The sequence below is a fragment of the Kryptolebias marmoratus genome, linkage group LG14 (genome assembly GCF_001649575.2).
Source record: "Kryptolebias marmoratus isolate JLee-2015 linkage group LG14, ASM164957v2, whole genome shotgun sequence".
NCBI lineage: Eukaryota > Metazoa > Chordata > Actinopteri > Cyprinodontiformes > Rivulidae > Kryptolebias > Kryptolebias marmoratus.
Window position 1 is genome coordinate 23,025,059 of NC_051443.1, and position 21,534 is coordinate 23,046,592.

Genomic DNA, 21,534 nt, shown 5'->3' on the forward strand with positions numbered 1-21,534 from the left:
AAGCAAATTGATTTGTCAACCATTTTTAAGCTGAAAAGCTGTGTGTTTGTTGATGCAGCATGGCAGGAATAAAACATTTGAAAAGAGGAATTGGAATAAAACATTTGAAAAGAGGAATTGGAATAAAACATTTGAAAAGAGGAATTGGTATGAATCTTTTTGACTGCTATTCAATAAACTAACATGAGAAATTTTATTTCTGGGTTTGTTGTTTTTACTTTGTCACTTCCCAATGCTGTTTGCTTCCTGCGAGCGGTGAAGGTCACACCCTTTAGAAAAATTACAGCTCCAAACTTTGTCGTTTTCTGTATTTTATTTTGCTCACATTGTGCCTGAAGATTGTTCAAGGCTGACTTAAACCCTGATAGGATTTATACAACAGCTGCCTATCAATCTGGAAGAGAGAGAAAAAAAGTCTGTTTTCCCTCCTGAACTCCGAGTGAAGTTGGTTCTGGGAGGATAGCAGGTTCCTTATCTGTCAGCAGCAATGTTTTGATGTGTTTTGACAACGTTGTTTGTGACTGATGGGGTCCCTCGGTTGAATAGATCCTGCTGTTTAGCCGCTGAAGTGATGGAGCGGGGAGTGACAGCCTGACAGATGGAACACACAGTTTCGACTGGCTATTTTTCTACCTGGGACAGTGTTGTGTGTGCGTTGCAATGAAACATTTTGTAACCCTCCCTCGTCCTGTGTGTCTGTGTTTGTTTGCGTATCAGGCCTTTCCCATCTGAGGACACAGCTCTGAATGAAGATGATGTGTACCGGAGCCTGGAGGAGTTGGCTGAGTAAGTGTGCATCCTACTAAAAAAACACCCACACAGGCTGGTTTTAATCACCGGGGGGGGCCTTCCCCTGATCTTAACATTTTTCAAATTTTTGCCAAAAACATCTGAAGCCTGAAGGGAAATAAATTAACCTTAGTTTAACTTTGTTTACTCCCATTGAAGCAACTGCACGGATATTTTCTTTTTCTTGAAGCTGAAGTTCTGATCTTTTGAACCGGGTTTCTGAGGAGCAGTTCAGGACAATTTATTAGCAATCAATTGATCCGTTTTATTTGTCCTTTACAGAGGAAAAAAATAAAACTGAAATGAAAACATAAAAATAAAAAGTGGACGAAAGAGAAAACAATTGGAAGCTAAAATTATTACAAACAATAAAAGAAAAAATCAAAACAAGACAAAAAAAGACAATCATATGAAAGATGGATTAAAAAGATTGGTTTTAGGATTAGTTTGAAAAGCAGGGAGGGTAACAGATGTGTGTACCCAAAATGGGAGATGATTTCATTAGATAGGAGCCTAATTACTAAAGACTGTCTTACCTGCTGTAGATAGCTTTTACTGAATTGACAAACTGATGGTTAGTTTGAGTGTAGAGAAGACCAAAGTGTGCTGGTGGCATCCTAAAACAGCCAAACTTCAAGTTTCATAACAATTCATGCCATGAATTCATGCTTTTTTTACATATAAACCTTTGCCATGAATTACAGATTATGTCAATATCAAATTTATTTATATAGTGCATTTTAAAACAACATTAGTTGACCAAAGTGCTTCACAATTTACGCCAACCGTCAAACACGGAACAAGATTAAAACAAAATAAATTAAAACACAGAAATATAAACCATAAACGGAAAACAAATTGAGTAAAAGTATCATAAAAACATCATTCAAACTGTCTTAAAAGTCGGTGAAAACAGATGCGTTTTTAAAAGAGATTTTAAAAAGAGGAAGTGAAGATGCTTGTCTTGTTCCAGAGTTTAGGAGCCACAGCAGAAAAAAAACAATCTCCTCTGAGCTTCATCCTGGTCATCTGTTTACACAGTTTTGTTGTTTTTACATAGAATTTGTTCTTATTTGTAACTGCAAATAATAGCAGCAGCAGCTAGCTGTGCAACCTGGAGCACTTTCAGCAGGAATATCATCAAATTTCTGCCAGAAAAAAAAAATAACTAAAAGTTTTAAGAGTAAAGGCTTATAAAATATTGCTCAAATGAACCACTTTGGTCCCTTTTGGACTCTCCATCAGCCTGTCAACTGGGTCAGAATTTAAACTGTCTCTCTAAACTGAGGTTGTTCAACAGGTAACGTTTCAATAGAATCCCACTTTAAAAAAAATCTGAACTATTCCTTTAAGAAAAGTAAAAAATCCAGAAGAATAAATATAACACTCCATCTATAAAAATCCCATTCTTGTCTTGGTTGAATATTTGTTCTTGCTCTATTTCTGTTTCATTGTGACATTTATTAGTCAAACTACAGACAAATGAGCTGGATAAAAACGTGTAAAGCTTCTGAAATTCTGAGCTTTTTGGCACATATGTATGCACAACTTGTGATGTTTAGAAGTAAGCTATGATTGTCACTTCTTCCTATATCTGCTAATTACTGAATTACATAAGCAGCAAGGCTTCTATCACTCTGCCTGTTGCTATGGTGACACCAGCACTGCTCTGGATTTAGGCTTGGCTGCTTTTCTGCTCGCCTCTGTGGCTGGATGCCTGGGTTTTTGGTGAATGTTAGGTGGGTTTTCGCTGGGTGTAAAAGAGAATCCTAAGTTCACAAGGGGGTGACAGCAGTGACAGCAGCTGCTTGACTCAGATTAATGAAGAATAATTCGTTAACCGCTTTGAGATGGGTGTCATTCATCATGGAGAGACAGGAAGGAGACGAGCGTGGGGTAGAAAGAAGATCATGCGAGCTATAGATCTATGCCTCCTGAATACATGATTGTGATATTCTGTGGTGGATGAGGCACGCGAGGGGTTGGAGCCAAGCAGGCTAATACTGGATTAGAGTCAAAATACTGTATGTATGAAAATATGTCCCATATTATTCTCATTTTCAAAACAGTAATCAAATCTGAGCACACAAGGCAGGGTGTAAATTTATGCACTAAGGATCGTAATTTAAAATCTGAAGAAAAAGATGCCTATTATATAGCTAATTAAGTAAAAGGTGGCCTGATTTTCCTCTTTGATGTATCAGCTGAGGCTGATTTTTAAATGAAAGTTGCTTGAAAACAAGGAAAAACATGAAGAAGCTGGAGTGTTTTTTGTCTTGGCATGGTCGGTGTTTTGTAAAACTTTATTTGGCCCAAGTCACGACTAGTTGATGTTTTTTATGCTAATTGTTCTGAGCCATTCTTTGGCTATCCTACCAACACTGCTCTTTTTAATTCTGTCCACTGATCTTTTTTATTTTCAGCTGTGGCAGAACGTTTAGTTTAGTCTGTACATTGTGACATAGTTCATTTTTATTTATTTAAAAAACATTGACCTCCCTACATTAGAAATGTTTCCTGTGCCACTGTCTGCAACTCAAGCCCAAATCATGATTATTCCACCCCCATTTTGAAGTTTTTTTTTGTTTTCTGTTTTTTTATCAGTTAATAATGGTTGTTTCAAAAACTGTCAAGTTCCTTTAGATTTTTTGAAACTTTTGTCTTGAGGATGCAAGAAAAGGATTTACTCTAACCCCCCACAGTCGGCATGTTTGTGCATGTGTTGCTGTGCAGTAGAGCGATGCATTTCGCAAGGTGTGCTGCAAAACACTGGCTCTAATATTTGTTTTTCTTTTGTGTGAATTCTACCAGCTCTCACATAAGACAAGGTTCCCTCTAGAACACTACTGTACCTTGATTTGTTTTATTTTTTTACAGATTATTAGTGACGTATTGACCACTTTATTCCCATAGGTTTGCATTTATGATTTCTGGCACCATCTTTGTATTACATTGTTCTGTTAGACTTTTTTTTTTGGACAAGAGAAACTCGTGATTTCAACCAGTTGTATTTTTAAATTAATTGGAATTATGATAAAGATAGCTTAAAGTTGAACGCGGCCAACTTTGTGAGGAAATATTTCTTGGAAATGAACTGAGGGAGCAGCCATTAAGAAGTGCTTTGCTGTCCTCGTATCGCCTTTCTTTTCTTTTTCTTTTTTTTGCTCTGTGGCAGTTAGGTATTTTAAAATTCTAAGTACCGGACAGCTGCTTAGAAAATCTTGTGGCTACTTATGGACTTGAGCTATGAGAAATTCATAAATCTTTGAAATTAAAATTACTGTGAACTTTGAACAACCCACATCTCTAAAAAGCCCGAAATGTCCAAGAACTTTGCAAAAGTCCCCTGAAAGCTCAGACTTTTTGGAGTTCTCCAACTTTTTGTGTCACTCCTTTTTCCTTTTTTTCCCTTACCTATACTTGCACAAACCTCCTTTATGCATTTTTCGTACTTAACTATCCACTCTAAGAAATAAGGGTTATATTGGATGCATTAAGTGCATGTATCCATGACAACAGATATCAGTGAAATAACCGAGTGTGGTTATTGTGCTTGCTTTTTGACACCGAAATCTATTCTCTCCATTGATTAAACTTGACCTCTGTCAGTGTGGCAGCAGTTTGACTCAGAAGGTTGAGGTCATTTATTTTCCTTAAACGGTCAGTGATGTCAGAGCACTGAGATCATTGTTTAACCTATACAGTAGGTGCAGAGGGCAAGGTCCCATTAAATTAATCATGCGATTCTGCCGTATGGCTGCTCTTGACCTTTTACGAGCAGCATTTTGTTTCAGCTGTGGACACATGCATAATTGATTCATCAGCAGGTCCAACACTTAATATAGTTGGACACACTTAGCACGTAGGTCCTGCTAGCAATAACTCTGCTCTCAAAGGTTTATTAATTAGTCTGATATATTGATGCATGTGTGATTTATAATGGGTGCATGATTGAACTACAAGGATAAAAATGAGGACGATGTTCATCTTTCCACAGTAATATTAGTCATGTTCTGTTGTATGGATGTAAAACCATTCTGTTTCTCAGAGGAAGAAAAGACAAGACATGAAGTGTCATAAAAACAACAACACGTTGGAAATAAAACAGCAAAATTGTCCCCACACGTACTGGTCATAAATAATAAAACTGTGTTACAGCGAACAATAGGAATTTATTGAAACTGGATCATTAAATTCAGAAGCCTAAAGACGAAGTCTGTCCATCCATCAGTCCATTTTCTTCTGCCTATTCAAGGTTGGGTTGCAAAGGAAGCAGGGAGGGAGCATTCCAACCTTTCACTGTTTGAAAACTTTCACTTTAGCTTTAGAGGAGCCAACTATCATTCTGGCCACGTCACACTCAGTGGCAAACTGCTCCTCTGCAACCTGAAGGCCATGGTTTTATAACTCCAACAGAATCACATCTTCTGCAAAAAGTACAGATGAGACTCTGAGGTTCCCTAACCAGACACCTTTCTCTCCAGGACTACGCCTCCCTTTTTTTAAGACCTTGATGAAGGAAGTACCTTTAATGAATAAAACCAATTATAACTTTTCTGCAACATAATTGTGGAATTAATCTGACAAACCGTATTAAATTTTTTGTCTGAGTACAATTTTTTATGTTGCTCAGAAATCCGAAGTCCAAACTCCACAATGTAGCAAAGTTGGTATTTAAAACCATCATGTTTTTAATTATAATCCTGCAGGAAGTTATAAATTGTATCAATACTAACACATCTGAGCATCTGAGCTCATGACCCTTAACGGACATTAACATTTAGCTTTTAGCTGTTCCTGACATACTGTGTCATTTTTTTTCTGTAGTACTGAATATAGAATGGTATTTTCCTAGGTACTGATATTGAAATTTTAATATTGTGAAAACCCTATTGTAAAAACATGAGTGGATCATTCTAAAATTAGCCAACCATGCCATCTTGCTACATAATCTATCCGACAGTTAGCAAGCTAGCTATTATGTATGCATCACTGAAATAGAACTACTCTGTCAGAATTTCTAAAACAATTTGGGTTGTTAGCTTTATTTGTGACGAATATTGGGGTGAAGCACATTAATCTTAGTTTTGTAAATAGCTGTGCATTACAAAATATTCTACTCATAAGCTCAGAGATCGTGTCATGCATGTTAAACTAGAAGGCCAGTTTGAGGAGCTCAAACTGAGGTTAAAGGACTTAATTGGCACGTAACTGAAACTAGACTTAGTGGCATTACTAGAGGTGCTTTTGGTGATTTGGTTTTGTGAAAAGTAAGGTTGAAAAGCAGCTCTATGGATCTTAGAGGGCTGCTGAAGGGAAGTCTGATATTTATGGTTATTGAGTGCAAAGTGAATGAATTTATATAGAAATACAACAATAGAGTTCTGGGAATAGTCCAGATTTTGTAAACTTTTACCATTTCTAGTATTAGCCAGTATTATGTTTCCCTATTTTTTATTGTTTCATGCAAGTTTACTTTTATCTACCAAAGCAGAAAAGCACTTAAATATTTAGTAGAAGAAAATTTCATTACACTTTTTTATGTCTAGGCAGCTTGGTTCCATTGAAACAAACTCATTCCTGTTCGCCTGCACAATGTGGTTAATTTGAGCTGCCAGTAAGTGTCCTCTGCAAATTTTAACTTTTTAAAATCCCTCCTGATTGTTTTAATTATTCTATTTGGCTTGGTGGTTAAAACACCTTCTCCTGCTGTGTAACAAGTCAGCAAAGATAATTACTTTTGGTGTACTAGGATTTTGATGATGTTTCTAACTTGTTGGATATTTTTTTCCAATCTTTTGTAGATAATAGGCCCTGCGTGGCTCTCCTCCATTCGGCTTGTTTGAATGCTATGTGGAGGATGTTGTCTTGCTCGACTGATTATCGTTTTAAAAGGTTAAGTGGAAGTCACTTGTGTTGTTGGAAGATTTATATTTACAATTTTATGTCAGGAGAACTCATGTCAAGTGAGGTGGATTGAGGCCTGAAGCCATCATCTTGAGCTCACCTGGAAATGCTTTTTTGCAAAATGCATGGAGCTGAGATTCCACGGCGCACATATTTGTATTTTTTTGTGAATCACGCAGTTGTTTGCATTCTGCTTGACCATATCTGTTTCCCCATCTAATTGAGGTCTCACAGGTTAATACGGTAAATCTGCTCCGCACTTCCTCCCTCCAGCTTTCATGTGTCAAGTTTTCACCTTGCGAAACTCGGAAGTCCTCCCCGTCTGGAATGACTCCATCCTGGAGTTGACAAAGCATGAAATAGGGAGGATTGGGCACAGTTGCCAAGGGACTTATTTCCTTCGTGAAAGGCACACATAGATTTCCATTCCCAAGTATGCACTGTCACAAGCTCTTTGTGTCACTGTTTTGTAGTTTATTTTGCTGCATTAATCCCTCGGGGTGGAGGACATGAAAAGTCAACAGCTTATAAAATGAGGGAACTTATTTAAGGTATTTTTAGCACAGCGTATTAAGTCAAATATATATTTTTATTAGATTTTATTGCAACAGGACTTTGATTTGCTCTGTCTTGCTTTCAGTAAAAATAAATAATTAAATAAAATACATTAGAGTAGCTGTAATCATCTTTAAGACAACTTCTGCCAAACTGTGAAAAAAAGTGTCTTATCATCAAATTTTTTTGTAAACAAAACAGAATAAATTGAAACAATGTATGACTTTTTGCTTTTCAGTTACCTGAAGACATAACACTGGCTTATCACTTGAGTTTAGAAACTTTTTTTATGTTGAAATAATTCATAAGAAGCACATCATAAGCCTTCACTTACAAGTTTTGGGCTAAAAGTAATTTAAAATTCAGTCAATGGACAAAAAAAAACTTTACTAGCCCTTTGGAAAATTTTATTTAAAGTCAAGACGTAAAATTTTACATAAAAGTTTGGCTGGAAAATAAAAAAATGTTTGTGTGCTTGGACGTCTCTTAAAATCTGACACATTTACATTTCCCTGGTCACTCCAGCACTTCAAATGTTACCTTTGTTGAGGAATCTTTAGGGTATGATTGGATAAATCATTAAGGCAGGAGTGTTACTGTCTGGTTTATATAAAATGTCCTCGATAATGAAATCAGTTTAAAGAATGATCAAAACATACAATAACGCAATGGTGTACAATCTAAATACACGCTTATATCAGGTCAATCATAAAATTAAAGTTCCATAACTTATTGGTAGATACCTTTTGGCAGATTTTCAAAAACAAGGAGGTTCAAGATCTCTTGATTTGTCTACAATAAAGTTAAATAAATTTTCTCAGAATAGATGGAAGATAAAACTCCTATTCCATTTCTTTCGCAGAAAAAAAATGTTTCCCCATTTCCCTGGCTTTTTTGCAGTGTTATTGAATATTGAGCCAACTTTAAAATCGTACTTTTAGTTAGTTAAAAAAATGGCCTTAACCTTGCTGCTTTCTAAAAAAAAATAAAATAAAATAAAATAAAAACACAGAAACACTGCTCATGAAGCATCATCCAATTCCACATTTTGAAGATCAGACAAGTAAAAGTCACACAGATTGTTGTATTTTCTCATTTCACCCCTGATGCCACAGCAAAAACAAAGATCTGCTCCATGTACTTTAAAAAAACAAAACAGTATATGCAATTCCATTTTTCTAGTTTGCCCAGAACCCTCCACTAAGCTCCCCCTCTCAGATCTCCTCAGGTCACGTTTGTCTACCCTCTCTTCACCCCCCTTCATATCGTGCTGTCTCTGAGGATTTAAAGCAAAATTAAGTGCAGCGTTTGCTTCTGTGCCATCCAACACTTGGACCTCAGAGGCGTACGGCGGTCCCACAGTTGGGAGGGAAGATGCTGATGGGACAGCATCAGATGGCCTCTGTCCTCCCACGCAGCCTCCTCGGTTCTCAACATAAACCACTTTTACTTAATGAAGGAGGGGGAAAAAAAAGAATCACATTACTGAGAGCGAACCAAGAAACCTCAATTAAAGCTTCAAACAAGACACACATGAGCATTATTGCAGGGTGAATATTTGATTGAGGGCAGCTTTCTTTATCCCCTGCTCACACAGGAGGAGGAATATTTTAGCTCAGACAGCAAAACACATGTAAACAGCTTTTAGTGCTTATAAACAATTCAGCAATATTTTACCAACTGTTTTTTAGATCTATACCCTTTATGAAGATCCTACCACAAGAATAAACTAAGAATCTTTTTTTTAAATCTTATCAAAAAGTTATTTTTTGTGAATTCTTATTTAAATGTTCTTACTCAAGAAAACTCAAAAGTTTTGTTTTGTTTTATTGGAGATATGTTTATAATAAGATGGTTAGTATGCAGTAGCTATGAGTAGTCAGTATCTTACCTGCAGTAGACAGCAGTCAGAATGATTTCAGTTTGGAGAATCAGAGAGAAAATTTAATGGAAGAGTTGAGGTGCTACTCAGAAAAGCATCTGTGCAAAAGTGAATTTCTAATATCTAAAACAAGTCAAAATCTATTAAGTTTATAGCTGTTCAAATTTACTTTTTTAACCTTTTACACTTTTGCATCAAACAGTATTTAAATCAAAATACATTGTTATTTACCTTGAATAGGTTTAAATAAATTATGGACTATAAACAATGCTCAGTGTGTAGATTCACATCTAATGTTTAAGCTGTCATTTCTCCTTCTTGCAAAATAAATTTGTAAAGCAATAATTGGTGATACAGTGCAGAGGCAAGATTCTGTGTGTGATCTCTGATAGCATGATGAGCAGAGGAGGCTCCTCTCCACAGCAGCTGCCTGTTTCACTGCTGGCTGCTGGTCTAATTAAAGGTCAGTTAGCTTGCTGGGTGCCAAAACAATATCAACAGATTAAAGGGAAATGCCACTTAAACAGCACATCACTTTGGAGGTTTGCTAACACCGGGCATTGTGTCTTCTTGCTTGGAACAAACAAAGAAAAACAGACTCCTCTTCAGGAAGCATATGTAGAAGATAACAAGATGACTCTCGCTTGACAAAGTTTAGAGTTTGAGGCAGTTTTTATCTAAACTCTGTGCTCGTTTTTCTCCTCAGTGAGCATGACTTGGGTGAGGACGACATCTATGACTGTGTGCCGTGTGATGACGACGGGGATGACATCTATGAGGACATCATTAAGGTGGAAGTACGACAACCCATGGTGAGATCTTTGTACTGAAGCGTCCGTTCTTGACGGTCTCATTATCTCAGTATGAGAGACTCCAAATTCCCTGTCTGTGTGTGTATGACTGAAGCATGGATAGGTTTCTGTGGAGCATCATCACAGGAGGAGGTGTGCAACTAGGAGGCAGGGAGCAGCTCTTATCTCATTTTATTTGGCAAAGAATAGCTCCTATCCTAAACGGAAATGGCAAGGCATTTGACAATACTGGAAACTGAAAGTTCAATGGTAATTTGAATGGGACTTGCAGCTCTTCACTAAAATCAGAAATAATTCTCAGAATCTAAGCTTAGAATTAAGAAATATGGTGTTCAGCATGCCCCAGGCAGGAAAAGCCTCCACAGTGCCCAGTGTGCATCTCAAACTGCAAAAGTTTGATCATGAAATATTCTCCTTTGCAACTAGTTATAGAATCACATGGACTCATGCACACAGATTTTCTTTGCATATACACCAGACTTCTTGTGCGACGCTTGTATCTGAAGCCATTTAATTACTCTATAGACCCATTGCATGCTTTTGTTTTGATTCTGGATTTCCATACATGTGCAGTACACTGATTGGCACATAACAAAACAGGACAGTATCCAAATTTGAATAAACCAGGAGCTGAAAAAAAAAATATATATATATATATATATATATATATATATATATATATATATATATATATATATATATATATTGCATTCAGACAACATTGTTTCACAAGAAAGTTGTGATAAATTAACTTTTTGGGGTGATATGTCCATATATAATTTTAAAAAAGTGCTTGGATGTTATTGTCATCAAGTAAAGTGGCCAAATGTTTTCCGTTTGGTTAGAATTACATGATCAACTCCCTGGGACTTTACACACAAGAGACTGGACCATTATAGATATTTCTGCTCCAGGCATGTACAGTTTTTTGCAAGTAATTGATGTCTCTGTGCCCTAATGGCTCTCTGCCAGTTTAGTTTTTGCTCTTTTTTTCTTTTAGGAATCTGTACATAGTAATGCCTGGCGTTTCTTTCCATTTATTTGTCAAGCTTTCCCTAGTTTTCAATCACTACTTCAATATTTTGTGCGTCTTTGCCCGTCAGTGGAAATCCAAGACAGCACAGTGTGTGCTTGAAACATCACACTGCATCGGGTCTATTGAGTAGAGTCTGGATGTCGTATTTTGTAAGCAAATTCTATTGTGTATTTATTAATGCATTCAGAACTGTCCCAGCTAATTTATTCTCTACTAGCTGCTGTCCCCCACAGAGCTGCTTTCACTTGTGTCTTGTGTTTTTATTGGGTGTAAGTTTTGTAAAATGTGGTATGTTGTAAAATATTCAGTTCCCTTTAAAACTAACAAAAACAGCAAGGCCATTTTTTTTTCTTTTCTTTTTCTTTTGCTGTGCACTAAAAACATTTGATAACAGAGATAAATATGAGACAAGAGATAACTCTGTTTATGGAATAATTTTTGCTACTCTTTCATGACTGCCAGCCATGTTTTTGCCCCTCTGGCTGTGTGTGCATCCTGTAATGTTTGCAAGCAAGCAAAAAAAGAAACCCATTTACTAAATTTTCCATAAACTGATTTGAAGGTTTTTTTTTTTTGTTTTTGCATGATTCCCTTTTACCATGAAGGTAAAATCGAATATTGCATTATGAAAATGCAATAAGGCTAAAAGTGCTTGAGGAATCATCTGTTTATTTTCTGCTTGTGGTCTACATTACTCGTGTTATACAGCATTTACATGAACACACCTCCACTAAGTGTTTATTTAAAAACTAGTGTTAAATTTCTCACTTGCTTTGCCCCCCCATCATGCTGCAGATCAGATACATGCAGGTGAGTGCTGCTATGTTTGTGCCTCACAACACAATTTCCCTCATCGCTTCATTTCAAACATTTCAAAGACCCGACCAGCCACTTAGGTTGGTGACCCATGCATGGTGGCAGCAGAGACCCCATCTGGTTCAAAGTGTGACTCATGGCTCGTGACTTCAGCTCGATGACTGCACTGTTAAGTGATGTCAGTAAGCGCCACCATCTGCTACAACAAACTTTGTTGTGTTGGCTGCGTGCCCCACTTCTTGTTTTGTCTTCCATTAATTACATGCTGGAACAAAGCCTGCACCGGACTTTCGGTTTTACGTTGTTTGCGCCAGTTTTTGTCTTATCCACAATGATAATCTGAGCCAAATCTGCTACAGATGGCTGACTTACTGGTTCCTTAGCTGAGATGTTGTTTTATGTGTCACAACGTAGAAAATATATGTTAAACTTGAAAGCATTCATGTCCCAACGTGCTTTTTGTTTTTAAAGAAATGTCGCATGTAGTGTAAATAGAACATCTTTCAAACACATTTTAGCTTGCCATGTTGCTATTTTACTCATAGAAATTTGCATCAACACAGTCACAATTTTTTGTTTGTTTGTTTATTAGGGATAAGAAACTGAATTGATAAAGTTATGAAAGTATTCAGACCCTTTTTTATAAAGGTTGACAGTAAAGACCTTTGCCCTTACTGTCAAAATAAACATTTTTTGGGTTTGTCATTGAGAATAACTGTGTGCAATTTGATGATTGAAAAATAAACTGAATCCAGCAAGCTGTTCCAAGTGTTTAAAATGCCCTTTTGCACAAAATACATTACATACACTCCCGCACACGGACACGGCATGGCCTCATGAATCATGCAATCTGTTAAAAGTGATATTTTTTTTCTTCATATATTCCTTATCTCCCCAACAGCATGCTTGTTCTCATAATTTATCAACTTTATAGTCATCATTTGCACTTTCTATATTTGTTCTGTTGAATCACAAACACTCAGTGACACTCTAAAGCTCATTTACGTACATGCTTCTTATCTTTTTAAAATAAATATTTCATTCAGTATGGTCTTAAAAATCAATTAGCTAATCCAATGTACCCAAGACTTCATAGAGAAAAATATATTGAAATAAGTGAGTGACTTATTCTGATGAAACAATGTGTAACTGATGATTAAAACCTGCTTATGTTGTGTATTCGTATTTGCACAGCAGTGTTTTCCTGAAGATATAATTATATTTATTTATGCTCTTATCCTTGCTGTAGAAAATGGGTATGACAGAAGATGACAAGAGAAACTGCTGCTTAGTTGAGATCCAGCAGACTGAAGCCAAGTACTACAAGACTTTAGAGGACATAGAAAAGGTGAGTTTAAGTTTGACAATAAGTGTGCGTTTTCTCCTTGACCTCGAACGTGGAGCAATGGTTTCCTTTTGCCACCTGTTAGCTGTCAGTGTGTCATGTCTCAGCATGGAAATGTCAAGTATCGGCAGATTCATTTGGGAGCACAAATGTCACAAGAGCTGATCAATAAGGTTATTATTGGCTGAGGCCCAACAGAAGACACTGATCCCTGGAGCTTTATGTGCACATTAAAGGTGCCAAAGGATGCCAAGAGAATAGCAGCAGGAATTGGATTTCTTAATATTGCAAAAGGCAAAAACAATTCAGAGTGTTTCTACCCATCTAGAAGTTAATGACGATTGAGTGTGTTTTATTCACTGTTGTTCAGTTTTGGTGGAAAAAGAAGTGATTACAGTTTTATTCTATGCCAAAGATGCTGAATGTATCGGTCCACCTAATCAGCAGGTCTGGTCAGTGCAAACGTTACTGCGGACTGATACGTTCACAGCTTAAGTGCATTAGCATGAATTGGTCTATGCTAAGCACTTATACATTTTACTACGTAAATGTATATGGTATTATTTGGTTGAAAAAACTGACTAAATAAACAGTGTCACGGAAAAGTATATAGATTTTGGCTACCTCCATAACTGTAGAATAGTTTGTAAATAACTGTATAATGCAAATTTGACAGCAATGCATGAACTGCACTGAAGGTTTTAAGATTGGAGTTGTTTTAAGACAACAGCAATCAACTGCAATCTTTGCCCACTCAAACTAGCCATTAGCTTGTCAGTCTGGTCAGAATAAAGCTCTGTTTTTTAAAACTGAGGCCATTCGAAGAGCTAGTTACAACAGTTAAGATATTACCACAGAACCTCACTTCAGTAAAAATAAACTATCGCTCCAAAAGCTGTAAATTCACACACATATAAACACTTCTGTTTTCTCTGTATAATATTAAATAACTGTTGAGATGAGTGCTGCTAACACATCAGTTTCAGCGTTGGCAGATTTCATCTGCGATTTGATGGGGCGCCATAAATCACCTGCTCCACTAATTTCATTAAAGCAAATGTGCATTCTGTGTTTCCCACATCAGAGCAACATGAGAGTAAATGAGAATAAATATGCCTCTTATTATCAGAGGACTCGTAAAGCTTAATTGAGTTGGGGTTTATAAAGTCTGTCATTTTTACGTTGCTTCTAAGTCTATCTATTTGTTATCATTACGATGATGAAATGCGACGACCATAAAGCAGAGTTGGGGAAATCAGAGGCAGGTTTTTCCTGTCTTCTGCAACCTGCACAACAGTTCTGTGCAGTTATCGCTCTTTGTGTTACAGCTTCAAAGTAAATTACTTGATATATGTTGCCTTCCCTTTTTTACAGTGTACTGTATTGATTTCTGCTAAAAGCCTGAACAGAGCTTTGTTTCATTTTATAAGCACATTGGAAAAAAAGTTGGCACTTTCATTGTAGGAAAAAAATTATCGATTTCAGCTTTTTTTTTTTAATTTTATGAACGTCACTGATTTGTCTCTCACTTCCCTTCAAGAATTACATGATCCCGTTGAAGCAAGTCTTCACCCCACAAGAAATGGAGGCTATTTTTGTCAATCTTGAGGTAAGCTGCCGGTCAACTGAAGAGCAAAATCTGCCTTCGCAGCATGTCTGAATGTGCCTCACACCAGGTGAATAGTTCAGTTTGTGTAAGGAAGCTGATTGAATGACATGTTGTGTTGATGTATATGTATCGTACACAAGGAGTGTATAGTCTCAAAATTAATCACTTGATATGTTGGTAAATTTTCATCACATTTAATTTGCTTTGATTGAAACCTGAAAGCTTTTTTTTTACATGTTGCTCCAAAATGCACCCCAGGTGTTTGATTACGTTCAGATCAAGTGATTCTGGAGGTTATTCCATGGGTTCTGTGTTACTGCTGGACCACATTTAAAATACTACAACTGTGGGAATCAGCAAGTTCTCATCCTGGATCATGACAGCACCATTGGGAAGCAGATGGTCACCCAAAATTGACACATAATTTTTTTTTTAAGTAACCCTGTCATGAAATGCTTTTACAGGAGCAAGATAATTCCACAAATGGCGACCCATCATTGAACCGCCTCCTTGCTTTACAAATGAGGTCAAACAATCAGGCTAAAAGGCTTCTTTGGGCATTATTTATAGACACAGTATTCCTCCTGAACAAGACGGAATATAGAAGCATCAAGGATAAGTGAAAGAAGATGACTTTCTTTAACTGGTCCAATCCTCATTTTTCTATGGTCTTTGCATCATTCTGAAAAGGTTTAACATTGGATGTCCTTCCGAATTATGCAGCTCATTTAATGTTTTTTTATTTAAATGCTTCCATAGCGAGATCAAGGCTGGTGCGAGAGCTGATTTTAACGGATTCTATAGAAAAACCTCATGACTGGTTTGTTTTTTGACAACCTATAAAGCCAGCTTTGATGCATTACATTATGTCACATCTCTTTCTCTGTTTTTGACCCTCCTTTTTTCTTATTTAACCATGTTAATGAAGTGTTTCTTTAATAACAAACATGTCAGCTGTAGTCAGTCCAACATGGTGTAAAATACTCTGTGTATATTCACATTATTGCTTGCCTATTCCAGAGTGATATCTTGTTGTTTTTTATCTTTCCTCAGGATATAATCAGAGTCCACTTTGCCCTCTTACGAGCAATCGACCTGAACATGGCCAGTGGAGGAAGTGGCCTTGGAAAGATATTCCTTGACTTTAAGGAAAGGTTAGTGTCCTGAAATCTGCACTGTGTGTTCAAACACGTGTTGCTCTCATTTTGTGTTCAGGACCAAAATCCAGTTATATTCTAAAGGTAGAAGCTTTTTGTTCCTTTACCCATAGAAGACTGAATTGCATTGAGTATCTACAGACCATTGATTGGATTAGTGCTCAAAAAAATAAGTGAATTAAAAATAAAAACCATTTGTGGAAAAAAAAAGCTGAGATAGCATGCAACCAATTGTTCTCGACTGACCCAAAACCATCAGATTAAATGCATTTAGTACATTATCTTGTCAGTCATGATCCTTTTCTCTCTATTTTACAAGATCACTTTTACATAATATTCTTCTGCATTCATTATTCATTGCTTCAGTTTTGAAACCATTGTGTATTCAATTTTTAGTAATAGATTAGATTTTAGTTTGTCAAATGAGCAACAGAGGGCTCGTCCAGTGGCAGAGTGGTTTGGGTACTTTTCACAAAGGCACAAGTGCCATCATGCAGTGAGTCCCTGGTTTGACTACAGGCCAGCTGAACTTTTATTGCCCGTCCCTCCTCTGCCATCTCTATCTTCTCTTTCTTTCCTTCTACTCTAAAAAAAGAACCCACAACAACAAAAAATGATCTTTCATAAATTAAATATAACCTCCAAGAAAACAGTCACATGCTTCATCTTTTTCTGGAAAGTGTATTTGAATACAAATGTTAATATTCACATTAGGCGCTCAGAATGTTTCATTTGTTAAAAAATAGTAGGAAGTTTCTGCAGAGTTGGGATTGGAATACACGGTGAAGGTGGGGGAAAAACTTTGGAATAAATAGGGATTTCTCTTTGATTGCCATCTTGCACAGCTGCAGAGCAACGTGTGGATAATTTGCACCCTCGACGGGAGCAGTGATTTGCTTCCCTGCTGGGCTGAGTGCGACTGCTTCATAGGTAATGGTAATGATGGTGATGATAGGTTCTGGCTTGGGTCATGATTCCGTACGCAGCCTCAGAAATGGCAGGCTCCTCAAATAATACAGCCATTACTGCAAGAGTGAGTCACTCACCTCTCTGCATGTGTGTATGTAAGTCCCTGTTCTTGCATATGTAAGTACATATTATTGCACTTCTGTGCACAGGGTTCCTGATAGCAGTTTTTCTTTTTCCTCTTGATGTTTCCAACTTGAAACAGTTACAGTATTTCTTTGTGCAGCATCAGTTTGAACGGGTAATAAGCTCTTGTAAGTGAAAACTAGAGTCATATCATTTGTTAGGCTTATCTGACTCTAAAATCTTATTGAGCAGTGATTTATTTTTTTTAATAGTCTTGGATGAAGTTAAGTTGCCAGAGCTTATTTTCCTTTTTATTGGTGGTTTTATATTTTTGGTGGAACTTTGTGATGTACTTGATTCTCCTGCAGCAAAAAGTCATACAGTCTAGCATCTATTAACCCCTTAGTCCCTATGTCTATTTTTGTGAAATATGCTTGAAAATAACATGCTCCCAGTACAGGGGCCACTAGTGATGTAGGGGTTATTCAGTGTGAACAGTTTGGCATTTACCAATCATTTATGATGGCTAAAAATTGCACAGTGTGAGTCAGGCACTGGACACATCTGACTCTAATCTCCTATTACACAGTGGTTAAAAATCTTTTGCAAATAGCCCCAAAAGAGATCTAGATAGTTGTAAATCCATGGAAAGGTCTAAGCAGACATTGCAAGAAACTAAAGCCAGTTTTTTGGACATTCTCGGTCTCACATGCAGCCCTGCAGAAACGGAGCAAAAGATTAAAAACAACTTAACATTTACCTTCCTTTCATAAACAAATTTGCTGATCAAACTCCACCCATTGTTACTGTTTACCTTTTAGTGACATTCTCCAAAATGTGACGCAGGGTTATTTTAAGAAAATGATTCCTTTGATTTGAGGATGCTCTGCGTCGCGGGCTTTCACTCTCTACCGGTGATTGACATGTATACCTACCTCGTTTCAAGCCTCCACAAAGTCTTGTGTCTCTGCAGCGATAAACAAATGTAACCACGGGATTTGGACGCATGCAGCAGAGCTTTTCACAGGCATCTCAGCAGTTTTCCTGAGGACCCGGCTTGGCATAATTAATTTGGTTATCTGTGCTTGTAAGTCGCTGTGACCTTTACAACAATGTGCTTGTGTCTTTTTTTTTTCCCCCTCACGTTGGAGCAAAAGATGAAAAGCCCTTTTTGTGTGTTTGTCATTGAACTGGAAGCCATGCTGAAAATGTCACTGTTTTATCTTCCCAGTTCTTAAACGGCCAGGCCCAGGCTGAATGGAAAAAAGTGCACTCAAAGGAATCCCTATAAACTAAATGGGCATCTAAATGCCCTCTTGTTGATATACTCATTTGCAACATTCTCCAACTCATTTCCGGAGTAATTTGGCTCCCAGATATACAGGCGGCGCCTAATCATAGTCGCACTATGGGCCTCTTTAGAGAGGGTCTTTGCTCTGTGTTCTCCTTCATTTGCTGTTTGCTGGTTTTGTTGAGTGGAGGTGAGGGGGTCCCAGTGCCATGTGTCACAGAATATTAACCGGCTCCACAGCCTGTCACTTCTGCTTTGCTTGGAGATCTCCTCAGTTGTCTGACTCAGCTTGCTGCACTCCACAAGGGTGAGGGTGAATGCCCTGGGCACAGTTACCCAAAATTGTGTTTTCTGTGAAATAACATGCACAGCAGCATCCTCATTACGGAAGAGGCCAGCACAGCAGGATAATATCACTAGCAAAGGAAAGAATAGAAGTTTTAACTGCTTCGGCAAAACCCAGTGGAAAATTGTCTCAAACATTTCTGCTATTTAGAGGTTGCTGCTTTGCTTCTTCTATTACTTCTTAGCCATGCAGACTAATTTTGCCAGCTGGACAGCTATAGAATTTCTAACAACATTTGCCAATTTACTTTCCAAGCAAGTTTTATCTTTGTTGCTTCCCTGAATATATAATCCCCTTATAATCATCTTAAATTATTTTATATATATTTGGCCAAAGGTTTTGGCTGCTTTCAATTTATTAAGGAAGACAATAAACATTTGCTCAAATATGCAAAGGAGACCACAAACAAAGCATATTTTTGAGTTGAGGAAGTTAAAGATTGATTCAAATGTCCTTCCAACCTTCAGGACAACCACTTTCTATATTTTAAGGTTATAGGACTTCTTTCCTAGTAGGATTAAAAATGATTAGCAGTTAGGTTAGTTGTTAGTAATATAAAGAAGGTCTGTGTTCTGCAGCAATGATTGCTGACAGGATGGGAAAATACATGTATGAAGCAGTTTTCCTGTCTGTCATTAGTGCTTTTGTTACTCTGCCTGTTTAACAAAAAGAGGACAAAGCCACGGTTTAAAGGCTGTTAGAAAAAGTGTTCTTCTCAAAATTTCCTCTTCAAAATACTGGATAATTTTTCATAAATGCAGAGGTTGAACTCAAGCTGTTTGGTGCTGAGAGAGAAGCACACAAAGGTTTTGTCCGAGCTTGTAAACAGCTGCCTGCAGCTGCAAAAACAATAAATGGGTCAAATGTGCTGGAAAACTGAAACTGTGACAATGAGCTTCTTTTGAACAGAGCCAGATGAGCACATGAATTAAACTTAATTAGTTTCATTCACTTGGTTCTTCCTATTGTTGTAAGGGCCTTTTGTCCCCATGTGGTGTGGTTTTCCCATTAGGTCCATGCACTAACAAATTGAAACAGAGCATGCAAATTGGTTCCATAAAATATCGTCTTCACACACATATGCTTTAGTAATAGTGTTAAACAAAAAAAAATGGGGAATGTTGGCACACTTGCTGAAACTTATTTATTATTGATGTTTTGATCAAACTTGATTTTTTGTGATTTCAAACAATTGAACAACAGAGAACGCTCCCAGCTATATGGTACCTGCCAAATGGACCAAAAGGTCCGGGAAGCTACGCTTCTGGGAAATCTCAAGACATAAGGGACCAGAAGGGACATGTAGTCCTGCCAGTGACTTTTGGGTCTTCTGCAAGGTTTTCTCCTTGTGGGATGCCTGAACTACCTCAGCTGATTCCTTTAGATGTAGAAGGAAAGCATCTCTGCTCTAAGCTCACCCTGGATGATGAAGGCTGAACCTTGCCACCCAGCGGTCGCTTGTATCCATAATCTTGTTCTTTCAGTCATGATCCAAATAAGTAAGTGTTAGAATGTAGATGTGCCAGTAAAATGCAAGAGACTCCTACATACTTAAACTCTTCCACTTGAGAGGAAGACTAATCCCTAATTCAAAGGGAGCATTCCACCCCTGTCCAGTTGAACACAGTGGACTCGGACTCAAAGCTGATTTGTACCCTGGCTGCTTCACACATTGCTGTGAACCATTCTAGTGCACACTGGAGATCATGGCTTGAAAAGACACACAGAACTACATTGTCTGCAAAAAGCAGACATGAGACCTTGAGATTCTCTGCATTCCATTTGTCCTCACTGTGCCTTAAGCTCCTGTCCATGAACACCTCAAAACATATTTTAGACAAAGGGCAGCCCTGGTGGAGTCCAGCCTTCCTTGGGAGCAAACTCAACTTTGTGCTGAAACGTCAGAAACAGCTCTTGTACAGGAACTGGATAGGCCATCAAATCGACCCCAAGAGAACACCTTGGAGGACATGGTCATAAACCTTCTCCAAAAACACGTGAACTGAACAATCCGACTCCCATGACCCTCTCAGAAACTCAAAAGTAAAGATCTGCCCCACAGTTCCATGTTCTGGATGAATCCCATGATCCAGGTGGGGCATAGTGTGCTTTAAGTGTATGTTAAATTAAAAATAAAAAAAACTATTACAGGGAGAAAAATAATTCTAAGCAGCATTCACCACTAAACAAAACATAGATTTATAATATACACATTTATGCAATGCCTATCATTCATAGTAGTGTGTCAGGTACTTCGTTATATGCTTAGAATCAATTTGCACAGCTTGAATCAATAAGCACACCAATATCAAATATGTATTTTTATGTCGTAGCATATGTTAGGTCATATATGTTTTATATATATATATATGTATGTTATAAATAATATAACATGCATTATTATGTTATTTAAACAAATGTTACGCATCTATCTCACCAGTTCTAAAGCTTTTATTACCGTTCCTTCTTTCATTTGAGATGCTGTATTCTTTGACATTACCATCTTGGAACAGTTTTGTAACAGAAACCGTCATGTCTCATTATGTCCTGACTTGCATCTTTGGTATGTGCCGCCATATCTTTGTGACACTGCACGGTCCATCTGCTGTCTTATAATTGATCAAGGCCCCCATTAATCTCAATCTCTGTCCTCCCCAGAGGAGCGGGGGCTGAGAGAACTGTCTCCTCGAGGGTGGATCAAGTCTTAATCAGCACCTTGTTAGGCCAAGGCTTAAGCAATGCTGGAGCCTCCCTACAGGGGGTGTGGGGGTTATTCAGACCACTGCCAGTAAAGCTCCAGTCATTACTGTAGATCTCTGGATGGTCATGTGAGTTTGGACAGGAGTGTGAAGTTTTAGGGTGAATTTGAACTTTGTACATCCTCTGAGTTCTACAGCCTCTACAGTTTTACAGTTTATATATATATATATATATATATATATATATATATATATATA

At 37.5% G+C, this 21,534-nt stretch overlaps 1 protein-coding gene across 14 annotated transcripts in view; it reads left to right on the forward strand.

Annotated features, from left to right (window-relative positions):
- Positions 1–21,534, forward strand: part of vav2 (vav 2 guanine nucleotide exchange factor) — a 187,840-nt gene that overhangs the window by 141,679 nt on the left and 24,627 nt on the right. For 10 of the 14 annotated variants that reach the window (XM_017425527.3, XM_017425529.3, XM_017425532.3 and 7 more), the window contains exons 4-9: positions 718–786; positions 9,840–9,945; positions 11,777–11,791; positions 13,047–13,145; positions 14,683–14,751; positions 15,805–15,905. In XM_017425527.3, the coding sequence (XP_017281016.1) occupies positions 718–786; positions 9,840–9,945; positions 11,777–11,791; positions 13,047–13,145; positions 14,683–14,751; positions 15,805–15,905 (459 nt within the window). The remainder of the gene's footprint in view (positions 1–717; positions 787–9,839; positions 9,946–11,776; positions 11,792–13,046; positions 13,146–14,682; positions 14,752–15,804; positions 15,906–21,534) is intronic. The other 4 variants (XM_017425530.3, XM_017425533.3, XM_017425522.3 and 1 more) reach the window with 1 other exon arrangement.